The sequence below is a fragment of the Schistocerca serialis genome, chromosome 6 (assembly GCF_023864345.2).
Source record: "Schistocerca serialis cubense isolate TAMUIC-IGC-003099 chromosome 6, iqSchSeri2.2, whole genome shotgun sequence".
Classification (NCBI taxonomy): Eukaryota; Metazoa; Arthropoda; class Insecta; order Orthoptera; family Acrididae; genus Schistocerca; species Schistocerca serialis.
In genome coordinates this window covers 101275912-101295087 of record NC_064643.1, presented here as the reverse complement: position 1 = coordinate 101295087, position 19176 = coordinate 101275912, and the positions used below count along the sequence as shown (strand labels likewise).

General features: G+C 41.0%; 1 protein-coding gene across 1 annotated transcript in view; it reads left to right on the top strand.

Moving 5' to 3' along the window:
* Positions 1-19176, top strand: part of LOC126485098 (glucosidase 2 subunit beta) — a 191098-nt gene that overhangs the window by 72811 nt on the left and 99111 nt on the right. The window contains exons 3-5 of the mRNA XM_050108718.1: positions 3378-3553; positions 3718-3941; positions 4050-4128. Coding sequence (XP_049964675.1) covers positions 3378-3553; positions 3718-3941; positions 4050-4128 — 479 coding nt within the window. The remainder of the gene's footprint in view (positions 1-3377; positions 3554-3717; positions 3942-4049; positions 4129-19176) is intronic.

Sequence of the window (19176 nt, the reverse complement as noted above, 5' to 3'; positions counted from 1 at the left end):
ACTTACGGTGCCTCTGGTTTGGGAGCCGCATCCTTGGTACTCTATCTTTTGGACATTGAGATGCAGTCCATTTTCAGCCAGTCTGTCCTTCCACGTTTGAACCTGGTGCTGGAGTTCACGGCGGGCTTGGTCGGCAAGTATCACATCGTCTGCATAAAGAAGGGTCCGGGGATGTGAAGTCTGTATGTCAGCTGTTGCCGTATCCGTGCAAAAGATGAATAACAATGGTGAAAGGGCAGAACCCTGATGAACACCCACAGTGTATCGAAGGGCGGAGAAATTCTGGCAGGACTCTGAACAACACTAGTGGAATTACGGTACAAAAATTGCACCCAGCTTACATACTCTTCAGGGACACTGTGGCAGCAAAGAGCTCGCCAAATAAGATCGTATGGGATACGATCGAAAGCCTTTTCTTGGTCTAGAAATGCCATGTGTGCACTCTTCTGTCTATCTCAGTGTTTTTCAATGAAAAGGCGCTTGGTATGTATAGCGTCGATGGTTCTGCATCCCTCAACAAATCCACACTGGTTTGGTGTTACATAGACAATACTTAAGAGTCTGCTTTCAAGTACCTGTTCAAAGATCTTTAAAGTATGACAGAGGAGTCGAATAGGGTGATAAGTCAAGCAGTTGTTCACGACCCCTTTTCCCTTCCAGATTGGAATTGTTATGTTAGTTGTCTGTGCTTGTGGAAGTTGTTTTTCAGCGATGATTCAGTAGAAGAGTGAGGCGAGGAATTCTGAAGCAGGCTTTCTGAACATTTTCCAGAGTTCCGCTGGTAGGTCATCTGGGCCAGTTGCTTTTCCATTTTTCATCTTGCTGATGGAAAGCATTACTTCCTCAGGTGTAATTGAGGGGACGGATTCTAAGATAGGATCAGGAATAGTAATTGGTGGATGCGTAAACTCTTTGTTGCTGATGTTATGAAAGTAGTCTGTCCAACGCTGGAGAATAGATTGTTTATCTCTTAGTGGTTTGGCATCGCCTCCCTTGTAGTGCATGACATGTCCAGTGTCTTTGAGTTGAATGGTGACGTGACTTAGCAAGATGGTAGATGTTGTTTTCTTCTGATGGTGTGTCAAGCTGGGCATACAGTGTCTGGTAATACTGGTCTTTTGCTGCAGCTACTGCTCTTTTTGCTGCTGATTTCAGGTTGCGATATTTCTGGAGATCAGTGTCAAGTTGTGAGTTCTGCCAAGTCTTGTATACCATCTTTTTCTCCTTGATTGCTTGCTTGACTTCTTCTGTCCACGACCAAGTTCATTTGTCAATGTATTTTCTTCCAGGTATGGTTTTTTCCCAGCGTTTTTGTCGCTGCATGATGTATTTGTTCCACCGCATCTTTCCACATATCTTCAACTGACTGATCGTCGGTCTTCACGGAAAAGTTTGCAAAGGCTGCCATCAACTTGTTTCGCTGGGTATTCGTTCGCCACCACTTGATTCATTCATGCCCAGTCTTAGGTTTAGGTTTGGGTTGTATAACACACTTGCGAATATCGAGGACAAGCAGTCGGTGTTGAGGGGCGATGCAGTCATGTGGAATTACTTTGGTATCCATTACCAGCTTCATGTCTTGTTGACAAAGTAGCCAATAATCAATCTGAGTAGCATGACCTCCATTTGTATAAGTAGCCAGATGTGTTGGCCTCTTTTTAAAGTATGTGTTGGTCACAATGAGATCATGAGTTTCTGCAAAATCAAGTATCAGACATCCATCATCATTCTGCACACCGAACCCATGTTCTCCATGGCATCGCGTATATCCTTCTTTGTGGGCCCCAACATGTCCGTTTAAATCTACTCCAACAATGATGGACTCATCCTGGGGAATTGCTCAAAGGAGGGCATCCAGACTGTTCCAAAACTTGTCCTTCTCATCCTCAGTGCATCCAGTTTGGGGTGCATAGCAAGCTACAGTGTGGGCAGTGATAGCTGTTGAATCAATCTTGGACATAAGGGTTTCGGACACCCTGTTGACACTATTGACATTGTTACGGAAGTCCTGGTCAACGACTATTGCTACGCAGTTTCGTGGACTGGGACTCGAATGTGCAAGATAAATATCCCAGAATTGAGTTCCAGTCTGGCACTGTGTGTGTGTGTGTGTGTGTGTGTGTGTGTGTGTGTGTGTGTCAGAGAGAGACCATTTATACTGTTGTGAAATACCATTACCAACACGCAATGGAAATGAAACTGACTATTAAAATGATAATGTAGAATAGAGGAGTGTCTTGTTCTAGAATGAAATTTTCACTCTGCAGCAGAGTGTGCACTGTTATGAAACTTCCTGGCAGATTAAAACTGTGCAGGCAAGTGCTCTACCAACTGAGCTACCCAAGCATGACTCACGAGCCGTCCTCACAGCTTTAACTCCGCCAGTATCTCGTCTCCTACCTTCCAAACTCCACAGGAGCTCTTCTGCATACCTTGCAGAACTGGCACTCCTGGAAGAAAGGATTTTGCAGAGACATGGCTTAACCACAGCCTGGGGGATGTTTCCAGAATGAAATTTTCACTCTGCAGGAAGTTTCATACCAGTGCACACTCTGCTGCAGAGGGAAAATTTCATTCTCAAAACATCCCCCAGGCTGTGGCTAAGCCATGTCCCTGCAATATCCTTTCTTCCAGGAGTGCTAATTCTGCAAGGTATGCAGAAGAGCATCTGTGAAGTTTGGAAGGTAGGAGACGAGGTACTGGCGGAATTAAAGCTGTGAGGACGGGTCTTGAGTCGTACTTGGGTAGCTCAGTTGGTAAGGCAAAGATCCCGAGTTAGTCTCAGTCCGGTACACAGTTTTAATCTGCCAGGAAGTTTCAGTGTCTTCTTCTGTTTGAAAAGATCTAGTCTGTAGGATACAAGTAGTTTCTAAAACTGCTTTAAACTGGGAATAAATGTTCTTTTAGACTACATTAAGTAGAAAAGACATTGTGTTTTGTAGTACCTATAACCACTCCTTATTTCAACAGAAAATTGATTTACTATCCGGATAACAATCCAAATTAATGTTTCGGTTTATGTAATGTGCCATACAACATGCTCAATGAATATACATATTATTGTTGAACTGGAAGGAGTGATAGGATCTGAAGATGGTTTGTTGTGAATACTCTTTACAGTTAATAAATACTCTTTGATCTTACTACTGATTATGAAATATTGAGGGGACAAGTGGCAGTGCTGCTTACTGAAAAAAGTTTCATCAGGTGAAAGATCTTTTTTCCCTACTGTATATTACTTTCATTTTTGAATTCCATTGTTTTTAAGATAAAATCCATTGATACCTGTTAAGGAATGAACAGGATGTCATTTCTTATGTTGTTGCTTTCCATGATAAATCCACTCAGTACTAAATAACAGTCTTCTGTTGGTATAGATTGTTGCGATACTTCAGATGAGTATGAGAGTCATGCAAATTGTGTTAATAACTGCAATGATCTGGGGAAAGCAGCTCGAATGGAAGCACAAAAACTTGCAGAAGTTGCTAAGATTGGCAGTGAAATGAGAGCAGCACTAAGCAGAAAAGGAAAGCAGTTGCGCCAGGAAAAGCAGGTAAGATACCTGTTTGCATTCTGGATAGCTTTTGTGACAAGTTTTGAAAACAGTTTTGCTTTGTGAGGACTTTCTCTTGACTTATAAATTGTCAGACATGCGGTATTTCACCTGGTCCCTTTGAAATTAAAGTGTCTTAATTTGCTGACATTATGTGATTGCAGGAGAGATTGGTTCAACTTGAAAAAGATAAAGAAGAAGCAGAAAGTCTAAAGAAAGAAAAAGAAGCGTTGAAGTTGGCAGCAGAAGAGTTGGAGAATAAGGCTTTAGAGAAGTATAGGCAGCAAGAAGAGGAGGAGAAAAAAGTGAAGCAGGAAGAAGAACAGAAAGCAAGAGAACAGGAAGCATTTGAACATTTCCATAGGCTAGATGCAAATCAAGATGGGAAGTGAGTTACTGAAGTAAACATTTAGTCTATTCTCATTTGTTTTGTGCACTACTGCATAGGACTTGCTAGTTTTTTGTAGGATTTAATGGTTTTCTTGTAATCCTCCAGGTTGCAGAAATCAGAAATACAAACACAACAGACGTTTGACCAAAACAAAGATGGTGTGGTATCCGATGATGAAGTTACTGTAAGTGAAATAAAATTTTGGAAACTATGTGTTTTACAGTACAATATTAATCACTTGTTAGAGGTAGGATGAAATATTTCTTTTGCCGTATTTTATGAAATACTGAGGAATAACTAATTGAATTGGATCTTATGCTGATGAATTAGAATTAATGATGAAAATATTGAACTTAGCATTGTAATTAGAGGTGCAAAAATACTATTTATAAATACAGAAATTAGAGAAAGTTAGTCATGCTTGATTACCTTAAAAAATGAAGTTCATGACTCTAAGTTTTCAGATTAGAGTACCTTTCATTCATTAGAAATCGGAGGAAGGCAAATAAGAGAAACAGGTGTAATAAAATAGGTAACAGTATAAATCAACTGAATTCTCAGCACCGGCAAGATTGATGAGCTATAGGAGAGGACCAAAAAGGAAACACACAAAGTAATGCAGACACCAGCATGCAGATCAGATAACCAAGTAAATAAACAAGGAACATCATGCTCTGAGAGGGAGTAAAATCGTGCAGTCTCTGTAACATATTAGACCTTCTGGTGACAAACAGACCCGCACTATTTGAAACAATTAACGCAGAACAGGGAATTAGCGATCATAAAACGGTTACGGCATCGATGATTTCAGCCGTAAATAGAAATATTAAAAAAGGTAGGAAGATTTTTTGTTTAGCAAAAGTGACAAAAGCAGATCACAGAGTGCCTGACGGCTCAACACAAAAGTTTTGTCTCAAGTACAGATAGTGTTGAGGATCACTGTACAAAGTTCAAAACCATCGTACAATATGCGTTAGATGAGTATGTGCCAAGTAAGATCGTAAGAGATGGAAAAGAGCCACTGTGGTACATCAACCGAGTTAGAAAACTGCTGCGGAAGCAAAGGGAACTTCACAGCAAGCATAAACATAGCCAAAGCCTTGCAGACAAACAAAAATTACGCGAAGCGAAATGTAGTGTGAGGAGGGCTATGCGAGAGGCGTTCAATGAATTCGAAAGTAAAGTTCTGTGTACTGACTTGGCAGAAAATCCTAAGAAATTTTGGTCTTATGTCAAAACAGTAGGTGGATCAAAACAAAATGTCCAGACACTCTGTGACCAAAATGGTACGGAAACAGAGGATGACAGACTAAAGGCCGAAATACTAAATGTCTTTTTCCAAAGCTGTTTCACAGAGGAAGACTGCACTCTAGTTCTTTCTCTAGATTGTCGTACAGATGGCAAAATGGTAGATATCGAAATAGACGACAGAGGGATAGAGAAACAATTAAAATCGCTCAAAAGAGGAAAGGCCGCTGGACCTGATGGGATACCAGTTCGATTTTACACAGAGTACGTGAAGGAACTTGCCCCCCTTCTTGCAGCAGTGTACTGTAGGTCTCTAGAAGAGCGTAGCGTTCCAAAGGATTGGAAAAGGGCACAGGTCATCACCGTTTTCAAGAAGGGACGTCGAACAGATGTGCAGAACTATAGACCTATATCTCTAACGGCGAACGGTTGTAGAATTTTGGAACACGTATTATGTTAGAGTATAATGACTTTTATGGAGACTAGAAGTCTAGTCTGTAGGAATCAGCATGGGTTTCGAAAAAGACGGTCATGTGAAATCCAGCTCGCGCTATTTGTCCACGAGACTCAGAGGGCCATAGACACGGGTTCACAGGTAGATGGCGTGTTTCTTGACTTCCGCAAGGCGTTTGATACAGTTCCCCACAGTCGTTTAATGAACAAAGTAAGAGCATATGGACTATCAGACCAATTGTGTGATTGGATTGAAGAGTTCCTAGATAACAAAACGCAGCATGTCATTTTCAATGGAGAGAAGTCTTCCGAAGTAAGAGTGATTTCATGTGTGCCGCAGGGGAGTGTCATAGGACCGTTGCTATTCACAATATACATAAATGACCTTGTGGATGACATCGGAAGTTCACTGAGGCTTTTTGCAGATGATGCTGTGTTGTATCGAGAGGTTGTAACAGTGGAAAATTGTACTGAAATGCAGGAGGATCTGCAGCGAATTGACGCATGGTGCAGGGAATGGCAATTGAATCTCAATGTAGACGAGTGTAATGTGCTGTGAATACATAGAAAGATAGATCCCTTATCATTTAGCTACAAAATAGCAGGTCAGCAACTGGGAGCAGTTAATTCCATAAATTATCTGGGAGTACGCATTAGGAGTGATTTAAAATGGAATGATCATATAAAGTTGATCGTCGGTAAAGCAGATGCCAGACTGAGATTCATTGGAAGAATCCTAAGGAAATGCAATCCGAACACAAAGGAAGTAGGTTACAGTACCCTTGTTCGCCCACTGCTTGAATACTGCTCAGCAGTGTGGGATCCATACCAGATAGGGTTGATAGAAGAGATAGAGAAGATCCAACGGAGAGCAGCGCGCTTTGTTACAGGATCATTTAGTAATCGCGAAAGCATTACGGAGATGATGGGTAAACTCCAGTGGAAGACTCTGCAAGAGAGACGCTCAGTAGCTCGGTACGGGCTTTTGTTAAAGTTTCGAGAACATACCTTCACCGAAGAGTCAAGCAGTATATTGCTCCCTCCTACTTATATCTCGCGAAGAGACCATGAGGATAAAATCAGAGAGATTAGAGCCCACACGGAGGCATACTGACAATCCTTCTTTCCACGAACAATACGAGACTGGAATAGAAAGGAGAACCGATCGAGGTACTCTGGGTACCCTCCGCCACACACCGTCAGGTGGCTTGCGGAGTATGGATGTAGATGTAGATGTAGATATTTCTAAATTCTGATGGCTGTTGAGTGGCAAAGATTTAGGACTTTTTAGAAAATGTATATTCAAAAAAGTGCTTGAAAAATGTGTATTGTAATAAGAGCAAAATAACTGAAAACTATTGGGAGAAACAAGAATGCAAACTAAGAATGTTGTAAAATATAATGTTGTGAAAGACGAATACCAGCAGTAACAAGAGCTAATGAAAAAAAGGTTGGGGCTGTGAAGATATAACTGAGACTGAAGCCTAGTAATTGTTCTTTCAACAAGAAGGGAGTAGAAGTGAGCCACAAAACTGCTGTCCAAAACCCTTGACATTCACTTGTTGTAGAATCTTAGCAAATATTCTGAGGCCAAACATAATTAGGTATCTTGAACATAATGGCACCTACCTTGCCAACAAATCAGCATGGATTCTGACAACATCCGTTATGTAAAACTCAGCTCACACTTTCCTCACACGACATCCTAGAAACCTTGGGTTAAGGCAGCCAGCATGATGTTGCTTATCCTGATTTCCGAAAAGCATTTGATTCAGTACCCAACCTGTACTTATGAATGAAAGTACTTTGGTGTTTCGTATCAAATGAAATTTTGTAACAAAATAAAGGAATTTTTTGGTAGGAAGGACACGATGTGTTATGGACTGCAGAGTCAACAACAAATATGGAGGCAACTTGAAGCTGTGTCTGAGGGAAGTGAGTTGGAACTCTTTCTGTTTGCATTATATGTAAAAGACATGGCAGATAATATTAATAGTAACTTAAGACTTTTTGTAGATGATGCAATAATCTATAATGAAGTAGCCTGCCCTCTAAGAAAAGCTCCATAAATATTCAATTAAATCTTGATAAGATTTGAAAGTGGAGACTGACAACTTACTTTGAAAATTAAAACTGTGTACTTCATAAAACAAAAGGAAAACCATGTAGTTTCGTAAGAACGCAAGATGAAGGCGCAACACTTGGAATCAGTTAATGCATACAAGTATATGGGTGTGACTATTTCTTGGGATATGAAATATAATGATAATACTTTAGGATTAAAGGAGATTACTCACCGAAAAGCGGAAGTGTTGAATTGTCGATAGAGACACACAAAATTGTTGATATACACCTACAAAAGAAAGAAAACTTGCTAGTTTTCAGAGTTATCCTTTGAGAGCTAGAGTAAAACACACACACACACACACACACACACACACACACACACACACAAAACCACAACCACAACCACAACCACATGGTGCTGGCTGCAGGTAGGGCCTCCTCCACATCTCAGATGAGGCCCCCCAGACAGACATACATAAAAAAGGGCAACAGATTTTTTTCGTCCTTACGGGAGAGCATCACAGAGATGAAACACCTGAATTGGCAGATGCTTAGAGCTAGAAGTCAACTCTTCTCTTATCCCTTCCACCCTCTCTTCTTCCTACACACTCCCTCCTCCCCCTCTTTCTCATTACGTTGCCTCCTCCTGGATTTTAGAATCCCTTACTATTGATAGAATTACTAATTGAAAACTTTATACAGGGTCAGATAGTTGCTTGTTGGAGGTAAAATTGGATGTCAAACAAGTGCTTGCAGAGCTTGTGGGACTATTTATACATCTACATTTACATTCTTGCAAACCACTCTGAAGTGCATAACAGAGGATCGTAGTACCACATATTAGGGTTTCTTCCTATTCCAATCCGATATGGAATGCAAGGAGAATTGGCTGCTTAAATGTCACTGTGCATACTGTGGTTAGACTAATTTTTCTTCATGCTCCCTACAGGAGCAGTATTTAGGGGGCAGAAGAATATCTTTTCATGGTCACACAATACTGTTTTGTGACTCTTGGTAAACAAACTTTCGTGGGATACTTTGCATCTGTCTTCAAGTGATGAGCAACTCAGTTTCTTCAGTATTTATTTGACACTCTCTCATGAGTCAAACAAACCTGTGACCATTCATTGTGCCGTTATTTACGTATGATTTACATATGTTAAATATACCCTGCCAGACCTAACAGGACTGGGTACCATACGCTTTAGCAGTATTCCATCTTATATCCCTAGCAATTGTTACACTCATGAGTTTACAGATTGTGCCCTTATTTACATATGTTAAATATCCCCTGCCAGACCTAATAGGACTGGGTACCATATCCTTCAGCAGTATACCATTTCATGTCCCTAGCAATTCTTACACTCGTGAGTTTGTGTATTGTAATTATGAAATGCTGATATTGTCATCACAGGTAGAACTATGTGAAAGTTGTGTATGCTATAAATGTGAAACGTTTTGAAAGTGTAAAAAAATGATTACTCCACTGATTCCTGAGTATAATATGTCATATTTTCAGTCAATTTCAAAGGACAACAAATGTGAAATTGGTGTATTTCAACAAAATTTATTAAAATTAGTATTTTTTTGCAAAATTTATTACTTAAGTGCTAAAACGTCTGAATATACAGTCACAAGGTTTGTACTATTTCAAATATATCTTCAGTTATGTATGAAATCACCACATAAAGATAACAAAAGAGCAAAACTTAGGATTGTAAACAAATACATGTTGAATAACTACATACATGCTAGGTACGACATTCTGCTAACCAGTCCAACACACACATTTACGCAAAGTAAACCAAGGATGTTTTATTTATATTGTGATAGAATAATGAACAAATAAAAGTGAGGCAAGAAACAAGCATAGAAGTAGAGATACATAGTAGAAAATCACCATCTGCAGCTTACAGAACTTTACTAGATAACGTTCTTGCTTTGTTGCATGTGAATGTATAGTAGTGTAGAATTTTTGAGTTTGGTGTATATCAGTTTTTTGCCTAACCTTTTTTCTTCATTCCCTATCTAGATATAAATACAGCATCTTTGCACTAAACACAGAAATGTTTATTAGGAAAGCAGCAAATGTACATCAATTGCTTGAATTTTGGAATGGATATTTTTTTCCTTTTGTCTGCTGACTGCTTTATCTTTATTTTTCATAATTATTGGACAAGATTTTCTAAAATAGAAATTAAACAAATATTTATTTATTTGTGTGTAAATATCTTCACCAGGGAGATATTGTATCACTGGGATTGCACATTCTTAACTAATGTTTACAGTGGAATGTTTTATTAATTTGTGACTCTCTGAATAGTGAAGAAGATCAATTTTTAAAGTTATGTGGTACCCCGTGATTAGAGTTATGTGAAACTAGCAAGTAAACTATAAGCCAAATTCGAATTTCAAAGTGCTAAATTTGTAAAGTTTATTTGCTAATTTCATGTAGCTCTAATGATAGGGTATCATGTTTTTGCCTTTGTGAAGTACATTTAGAAGTAGTTACCAATCTTTGCCACACTTTGAAACATCATCAAGATCTGTGCAGCATCTCCTTTTAGACAATACTTGTTTCTTGATACCTGCATCATCTCTGAAAAGTCTGATGCCACTGTCAATACAGTCTACCTACTAAACATTGATGCATTACCTAGTCAAATGCTTTTTGGAAGTCAAGAAATGTAGCGTCCTCTTGATTATATGGATCCATGGCGTTTGGGATGTTATGAGAGAGAACCACTAGTTGGGTTTCACATGATGGATGTTTTTGAAATCCACACTGGGTTGGCATGGAAGAGATCGTTCTGTCAAAGAAACCTCATGGTGTTCGAGCTCAAAATATGTTCTTGGATTCTACAGGAGATGGACATCATTGAGCTAAGACATTAGTTTTAAGGATCACTTCTGTTATCATATTTGATCACAGGTGTGATCTGTACATTGCTCCTATTTTTTGTTCAAGGGATCTGAGGTATATTATCGTGAAAATTGGAGCTAAGTGCTCTGAAGATTACATATGGAATCTGACAGGGATTCCATTGGGCTGTGGAACCCTGTTTCCTTTCAACGATTTTAGCTGTTTCTTAGTGCCACTGATGCATATATTTATGTCACTCACCTTTGCAGCAATGCGACACAACGGTTTCTTTATCTAGATTACTGAACATACAAATCTTCTAACTTGCTTTGCTTCCTGTTTGTACTTTTGTCATCATTGTTGCTACAGGCGATCACTGATACTGTATGCAGTATGGACAACCACAAAGAGTACGGGTTTGTTTGTTTCCATTAGGCATAATTTATTTCCATTGTGAGTGGGCTTCTGAACTACCCTTTCTAGATAGTTTTCAGGAAAGGCATTAGCAATGTTTCACAGGATATCTTGTCACACCCACTATTTGCAAAACTGTAATTATCGCCAATCAGTTGTAGTGTCATTAAAGTCTCTTCTAAAGATCACATGATTGGGTAACTTAGCCACTAGTGAACAGTGATTTTCTTTAAGGTTTTGGCTGGATTTGGGATTGAGTGTATTGGTTGTTAGGATGATACAGTTACATGTTTATGCACAGCCTTGATAGTGAGTCTTGCCAAACAGTCACATGCATCTTCAATTTTTATCTATGTGGATTTGAGTTTCTTGTTTACTGCAACAAATACATCACCTTAAGATAACATCAGCCTATCCTTTTTGATACACACTAAGATTTATCCCAAAAATCTTATTGTTGTCCGCTTTGGATTTCAGCCAACTTTCTGTACCTTGTATTACACAATCTCCACTGCTTTTTAGGACTGGCTCATACTATTGGGATGTGGGGGTGGGGGTACTGTGTGCCTCATCTGTGGCATTTGGTAAGCCATACATGCCCCCCGGTTCATGCTAAATGGGAGCACTTCGGGGAGCTCAGCATTCGTTTGCTAGGTATGAGCTTGGCAAACCCTCATTTCCTGAACTGGAACTGGAGAGCACTGCTAGTCCGCTGTAAATGTAAGCTCTGAATATGCTTCAGTGACCATTGTGCAGGACGGAAGTGGAACACTGTGTGTCACTAGGAAAGGGGATCTTGGCTTAATCACCTAGAATGCGGGGATGGAAGAAACCTCTTAAAAAAACCTCAGTCTCAAGGTGTGCTGTGCCTGGTGAATGCATGGCTGTCGAGGCAGAACAGTTATCAGTGGGCATCCTCTGGTGTAGGACTTAGCAGGCAAGTAGGAATCTGTCTGGATTGACCTATGTCCCTAACTGCTCATGGGGATATCATGGCAAATCAAATCAATCTCACCACGCCCATTGTGATGGGTTTACTGTCCGGGGGTACTCGCACCCTCCTCACCCAAATGAATGAGGGAGCTATTCCTCTTGATAATTACATTGTCTTTACTAATGGGGCTCAAGGAGGCATAAATATGTATGTGTTCCCGGTGGTCAAGAGAAAGGAGGGAACATTTGAAAAAGTGTTCCCTTTCTATATTCATAAAGGATTAGAAGGGCTTACAGGTACCTTAAAATCTATTGAGCAGCTGCAGAATGATTCGTTGTTTGTTGAAACTAACAGGTCACACCAATTGGAACTTCTTAGGAAGTCACAAAAACTGGTTTGCTATGACATAGTTGTTGAGATGCACAACTCGAGCAAGGGTGTGGCCACATGCCATTATGTTATGGACACAGACATCTAGAATTTAACCAAGAGTGATTGTCTCTGGGGACAGCTGATGTGTAACAAAGGATGCAAAGGAATAATGGAGAGACTGAGAAGATCATCGCCTTCATTGTGACCTTCAGTTCTCCAATGACACCTGAACAAATCACGGTGAGGTTCCTCCAGTGTAGGATTAGGTCTTATAGAGGGTGTCCCAGGAGGAATGGTCAGTATTCAGGAATATAACAGAAATGATCATTTGAAGCACACACAGACTCATACTGCCCCCTTATGAATGTTTCCTGAGGTAGAACACATTTGATGTACGTTCTTATACAGGGTGTTACAAAAAGGTACGGCCAAACTTTCAGGAAACATTCCTCACACACAAATAAAGAAAAGATGTTATGTGGACATGTGTCCGGAAATGCTTAATTTCCATGTTGCAGCTCATTTTAGTTTCATCAGTATGTACTGTACTTCCTCGATTCACCGCCAGTTGGCCCAATTGAAGGAAGGTAATGTTGACTTATGTACTTGTGTTGACATGCGACTCATTGCTCTACAGTACTAGGATCAAGCACATCAGTACGTAGCATCAACAGGTTACTGTTCATCATGAACGTGGTTTTGCAGTCAGTGCAATGTTTACAAATGTGGAGTTGGCAGATGCCCATTTGATGTATGGATTAGCACGGGGCAATAGCCGTGGCGCGGTACATTTGTATCGAGACAGATTTCCAGAACAAAGGTGTCCCGACAGGAAGACGTTCGAAGCAATTGATCGGCGTCTTAGGGAGCACGGAACATTCCAGCCTATGACTTGCGACTGGGGAAGACCTAGAACTACGAGGACACCTGCAATGGATGAGGAAATTCTTCGTGCAGTTGACGATAACCCTAATGTCAGCGTCAGAGAAGTTGCTACTGTACAAGGTAACGTTGACCGTGTCACTGTATGGAGAGTGCTACGGGAGAACCAATTGTTTCCGTACCATGTACAGCGTGTGCAGGCACTATCAGCAGCTGATTGGCCTCCACGGGTACACTTCTGCGAATGGTTCATCCAACAATGTGTCAATCCTCATTTCAGTGCAAATGTTCTCTTTACGGGTGAGGTTTCATTCCAAAGTGATCAAATTGTAAATTTTCACAATCAACATGTGTGGGCTGACGAGAATCCGCATGCAATTGTGCAATCACGTCATCAACACAGATTTTCTGTGAATGTTTGGGCAGGCATTGTTGGTGATGTCTTGAGTGGGCCGCATGTTCTTCCACCTACGCTCAGTGGAGCACGTTATCATGATTTCGTACGGGATACTCTACCTGTGCTGCTAGAACATGTGCCTTTACAAGTATGTCACAACATGTGGTTCATGCACGATGGAGCTCCTGCACATTTCAGTAGGAAGTGTTCATACGCTTCTCAACAACAGATTCGGTGACTGATGGATTGGTAGAGGCGGACCAATTCCATGGCATCCACGCTCTCCTGACCTCAACCCTCTTGACTTTCATTTATGGGGGCATTTGAAAGCTCTTGTCTACGCAACCCCAGTACCAAATGTAGAGACTCTTCGTGCTCGTATTGTGGACGGCTGTGATACAATATGCCATTCTCCAGGGCTGCATCAGCGCATCAGGGATTCCATGCGACGGAGGGTGGATGCATGTATCCTCGCTAACGGAGGAAATTTTGAACATTTCCTGTAACAAAGGGTTTGTAGTCACGCTGGTACGTTCTGTTGCTGTGTGTTTCCATTCGATGATTAATGTGATTTGAAGAGAAGTAATAAAATGAGCTCTAACATGGAAAGTAAGCGTTTCCGGACACATGTCCACATAACATATTTTCTTTCTTTGTGTGTGAGGAATGTTTCCTGAAAGTTTGGCCGTACCTTTCTGTAACACCCTGTATATTTTCTGTATTGTTTAATAGATTGTCAGGTTGACATATGTACAACAGGTAGTAAAGATTAAAATATGCATTTTAAGAAGTATCAGTTGAAAAATATGTCTTTTTAACATAATCACCTCTAAGCATTATTGTGTATGACAATTACAGCTGTTGTACAGCTTATAATAAATGTTGGAATACCCACTGTTAACTTCGGTGCATTTGTGCACTCTTCGGAGAACATGTCGTGTTGCCTGTATGAGTGCCTCTGCCTGTTGCCTAATGAGGGGAGCAATGTCCATGATGCAACCAAGTAGTTCATCTTGGTTATTCAACTTTTTTTTGTACAATTCAGACTTCATCTAACCCTGTAAACAAAAATGTGACATAATGTGGGATAAACTTGGTGGCCAGTTAATCATACTGCCATGACCAATCCAGCATTAGGGTAAATGCAGTTGAGATGTTCCCTCACACATGTGGTAAAATGTGGAGGGGCTCCATCATGCTGGAAGTACATTGCAGTCCACATGACCAAAGGAATGTCATCAAGGTGTACAACAAATGAATTTTCCAAAAATGGAAGTAATTCTATTCTAACATTCACTCTTCTAAAATGAATGGACCTATCAGCATTTTACTGACTATACTGCACCAAAAATTGATCAAAAGATGGACTTGGAAATTGGTTTCCACTTTAGTGTGCAGATTTCCTTCAACCAATGATGATTATTACGTGTTTTATTGATTTGGAACAGGGTATATGTAGCTTAATCAGTGAATAGTATTAATGGAAGTAAATGATGATTTTAATTTAATCAGTGTCAAAGTTGAACTCATGTGGCATTGTAGCCAGTGTGAAGTTTGTGAACGTGATGTATGTGGAATGGGTACAAGTTTTGTGCAAGTAGTGTCCGCCATACATTTGTTCATGGGACTTTGATACATGCAGAAAGTTACAGTGCTGGTAGCAGGTCACCATTGCACCATTTCAACAACGTGTTGCTGTTCCTGCACAGTTTGTTGAACTATGAATTCAGAGAAAAGAAAATGAGAACTTGTCAGAATACATATTTCACACAAAATGTTGGATAAACAGTCTATGATCAGAAATTTGATGTTTTGGAAAGTGCTGATGGTATTCTTAGACTCAGCAGGAGCACTATCATTACAAATGCTGTAAACAGACATCATTCTGCATATTTACAGACATCGTTCTGCATATTTTTCGTTTGTAAAATGTATGACATTTTAGCGAGTGTGTCTACAAACTGTTAACCAAAGCTTCTTTCTGATATATTTTCAACCCATTGCATTACTTCACTCACAATATACCTTGGACAACTGCACATTCAGCAGGCTAATGTAATGGCAGAAAGAGATCTGGAGTGAAGAGGATGAAAGCAGTGAGGTAGGTAGGGCTAGAATAAAACATCAGAGAGGTTGGGTGTGTAAGACGCACATATATCCTTGTCACTAGCCCAGAAACAAATGTACATTAATTGTTTTCTATCTCAGAAACCATTCAGAATAAGGCATATGTCCATATGGAGTTTTATGCTTCAAATGAATGTTTCTGTCATATACCTGAATATTGACCATTCCTCCGGGGACATCCTGTATACCTAACCCAATGAGGTGTTGCAAGTGCAGCAATTTGGTCACACAGTGCTGAGTTGCAGAGGTGAAACAACTTGTGGATATGTGGAAAAGCAGCCCAGGGATCTCACAGCAACTGCACATCTTCAGCAGTATGCATCAACTTCTCTGGAAGCCATCCAGTCTGGAACCAAGACTGCCTAGTTTTTGCAGAGGGAAGTTAAAAAAGAGTATAAGACAACGAATCTCCCCCCGTCTTTGCCACTTCTTCTGCTTCTTTGATGAAAAAAGACACTTTGATGCAGATGACATCAAGCAAATCATTGTCCACCAACAGCAAATGTACTTGCTCCTGTACGTACAAAAACAAAGAGAAAGAAGATATAGTGATCCACAAAGTCTTGACATGAGAGAAAGGCAGCACTTCCATAATAGCATAGAGAAGGCATCACAGAAACAGCAGGGTACCTCTCAACTCCCCCTTTCCCCATCATCCTCAAGGGGAAAAGGGCAGGGGGCAGGGAAAGGGTCACAACATTTGAGTCAGAAGCTGTTCCGTGCATCAGCAGTTGTCAATTGGCAGGTTTGATGGATGAGGAGGACATCACCATGGAGTTATATGCCTCATCACCAGACCTAGATAGCTCCTCTACTCCCCATAGCTCAACAAGTGTATCACCACCCTGACACAAAGATAGGGCTACATTAAATCTGCACCACTGAAATGGCTCCCACACTCCAGTGAAAAGATGAAATGATCCTATGGCGTTTATTGGCTGGGATATCCCCTTCATGGTTCGGCCACTGTATTGCAAATCTGTTTAGTTGATGCCATTTTGCCAACTTACGTGTCAGTGATGATGAAAATGGTAATGAAGGACACAAAACACCGAGTCCCCTGCCAGGAATCAAACCCGGTCCCCTTGCGTGGTAGGCGGTAATGCTACTACTGTGCTATGGAGACAGACACTCCAGTGAAATATGAAAGGATGCAAGGCCCATTTGGAGGATTGACACTCCTCATACATGACACACATTTTTGCCTCTGTCTCCAAGAGATTCATTTCTAACAGACTGACACATCTGCACTTGCAGGCTATTACCTTCACAGGAAAGATGACCTTACCACTGGTGGTAGTGTGAAGGGTGGAGTAGCGGTGTTCATCCAGAACACATTCCACTCTTCCCCTGTGCCCTGAATCACAATGCTACAAGCAGCCACTTTTAGGATAATGGTTCATGCTAATGACTCAGTGTGCTCTGTGTGCCTATTGCCCCATGAGCCCATTGACAGCAAGATCCTCACACAGATTGTTGCTGAACTCCCCCATCCCTGTCTCTTTTAGGAGACTTCTAATGCCCACAGTTCACTATGGGAATCCAACACCACTTGCCCCATGGATCGGATAAATGAGGATCTCACATAAGCCGTGTGCAGCTGAACATTGTCAACCTACGCATTTCAGCAATGCTATGGGTTTTTATACAGCCATAGACCTCTCCTTCTGCTTGCCTGCCATTGTGGAGACTGCTCAGTGGGAAGTGGATGGCAACCTTCATGGCAGCAATCACTACACTATCTGGATCCATATGCCAGATGGAGCAGATTATGAAAGGAAGCAGCTGAGATGGGTGTTCAGAAAGGCTAATAGACTGCTTTACAGGCAGTTAGCTGGTTTTGAACAGTGTAAATGTGCACACGACTGGTGGGGTCACATTACAGCTGTGATTCACCAAGTCACTGATGCATCCATCCTGACGTCAACATGAATGCATAGGAGACTGCCTGTCCCTTCGTGAATGGTGAATATCATTCTGCAGTCAGGGACAGGAGGGGAGCTACGCAATGATTCAGTTGTTGCCCGATAGATGCGAATCTTGCAACATTTCGAATAGTGATGGCAAAGGTGAGGAGAAAAATTCAAGAGAGTAAGCACAGGTCTTGTGGAGTTCAGGAACTCTTGACAATAGGTCCACACCCACAAGCAAAATACGGGAAGTTAGTAGCAGCATTTCCAGTCAGAGCTCACAAGTGCAAATAACAGCTGTAAGAGACCCAGGGGCACCTCCTGACATCCATTGACAGGCATTGCTAAGACAATGGTTGAATCCTAAAACACCGTTATGACTGATTATAGCCAGGATCTAGCTTTCCATCATTATCAGATGACAAAGGAGAGGATTGGTTTTCATTTCTGTTACAATGTGGAGGAATGCAACCAGGCTTTCATTCTTTGGGAGCTCGATTCTGTATCTGCCAGTAGCTGCTGTATTTGTCAGTAGCCCAGTACTACGATTGGTCATGGCCAGATAATGTACAGCTCATTGGAACAGTTGACATGGCAGTTGAAGGAGGTCCTCGTCCAGCTCTTTAATGAAATTTGGGTAACAGGAATAGTTCCCACATTGTGGAAGGAATCTATTTCAATCCTGATTTTAAATCCAGGGTTGGGTCGGAATAACCTTGGTTGTTATCATAGCGTAAGTCTTACGAGCTGTATAGAATTGACACTGGTGCATATTGTCAACCGGCAATTTGTATTGGTTCTTGAAACAAGGTCACTACTCAGTCACTCGCAGTGCAGGTTCAGGTGATGTTGCTTCCACATTTCATAATGTGACCCTGGTCAAAATAGCAACTCAACCAGCTTCCCCATGTAAGCAACACTTTGCCAGTGTATTCTTTAATTTGGAAAAGCCTACGATACTACCTGGAGGCATAATACTGGGTGATTATAATTAAACTTTCCTTATTTAACACATTATAACATGGAAACTAATTACCACATGAGTACCAAACTTGCGAGCATTAATGTCCAGAATATGGAGTGCATGATTTCCTTGTGCCACAGTGCCACCATGCAGTTCCAACTATGGCCACCGGGTACCGTGATCAGTCATCGTGATTCATAGTCTGACACCTGACCTGTCACAGTGCACTTGTTGACTTATTGACATGAACTTCAACAAAATGATCAGGGCATTATTGGTGCAGCTCTATTATCAAAACAACCGTAATGCTGCAGCTGCATTTCAAGAATATTGCCGCCTGCAAGGGTTACGGATGGGTTCTCTTTCTCACCTGCTGTGTGGAGTATGATGAAGGAGTTCAAATAAACTGGAGTGCGCGTGCTGGGTTGTGACAGTTGAACATCCCATGGTCAACTGTATGGAATGTGCTTTGAACCATCTCAAACTTTATGCGTACAAGATCCATACTGTACAGCAACTTGCACCACAGGACACACGACGACATGGTGACTTTGCTCTCCACTTTCTCACAAGAATTGAAGTTGATGACGGCTGGCCCTGG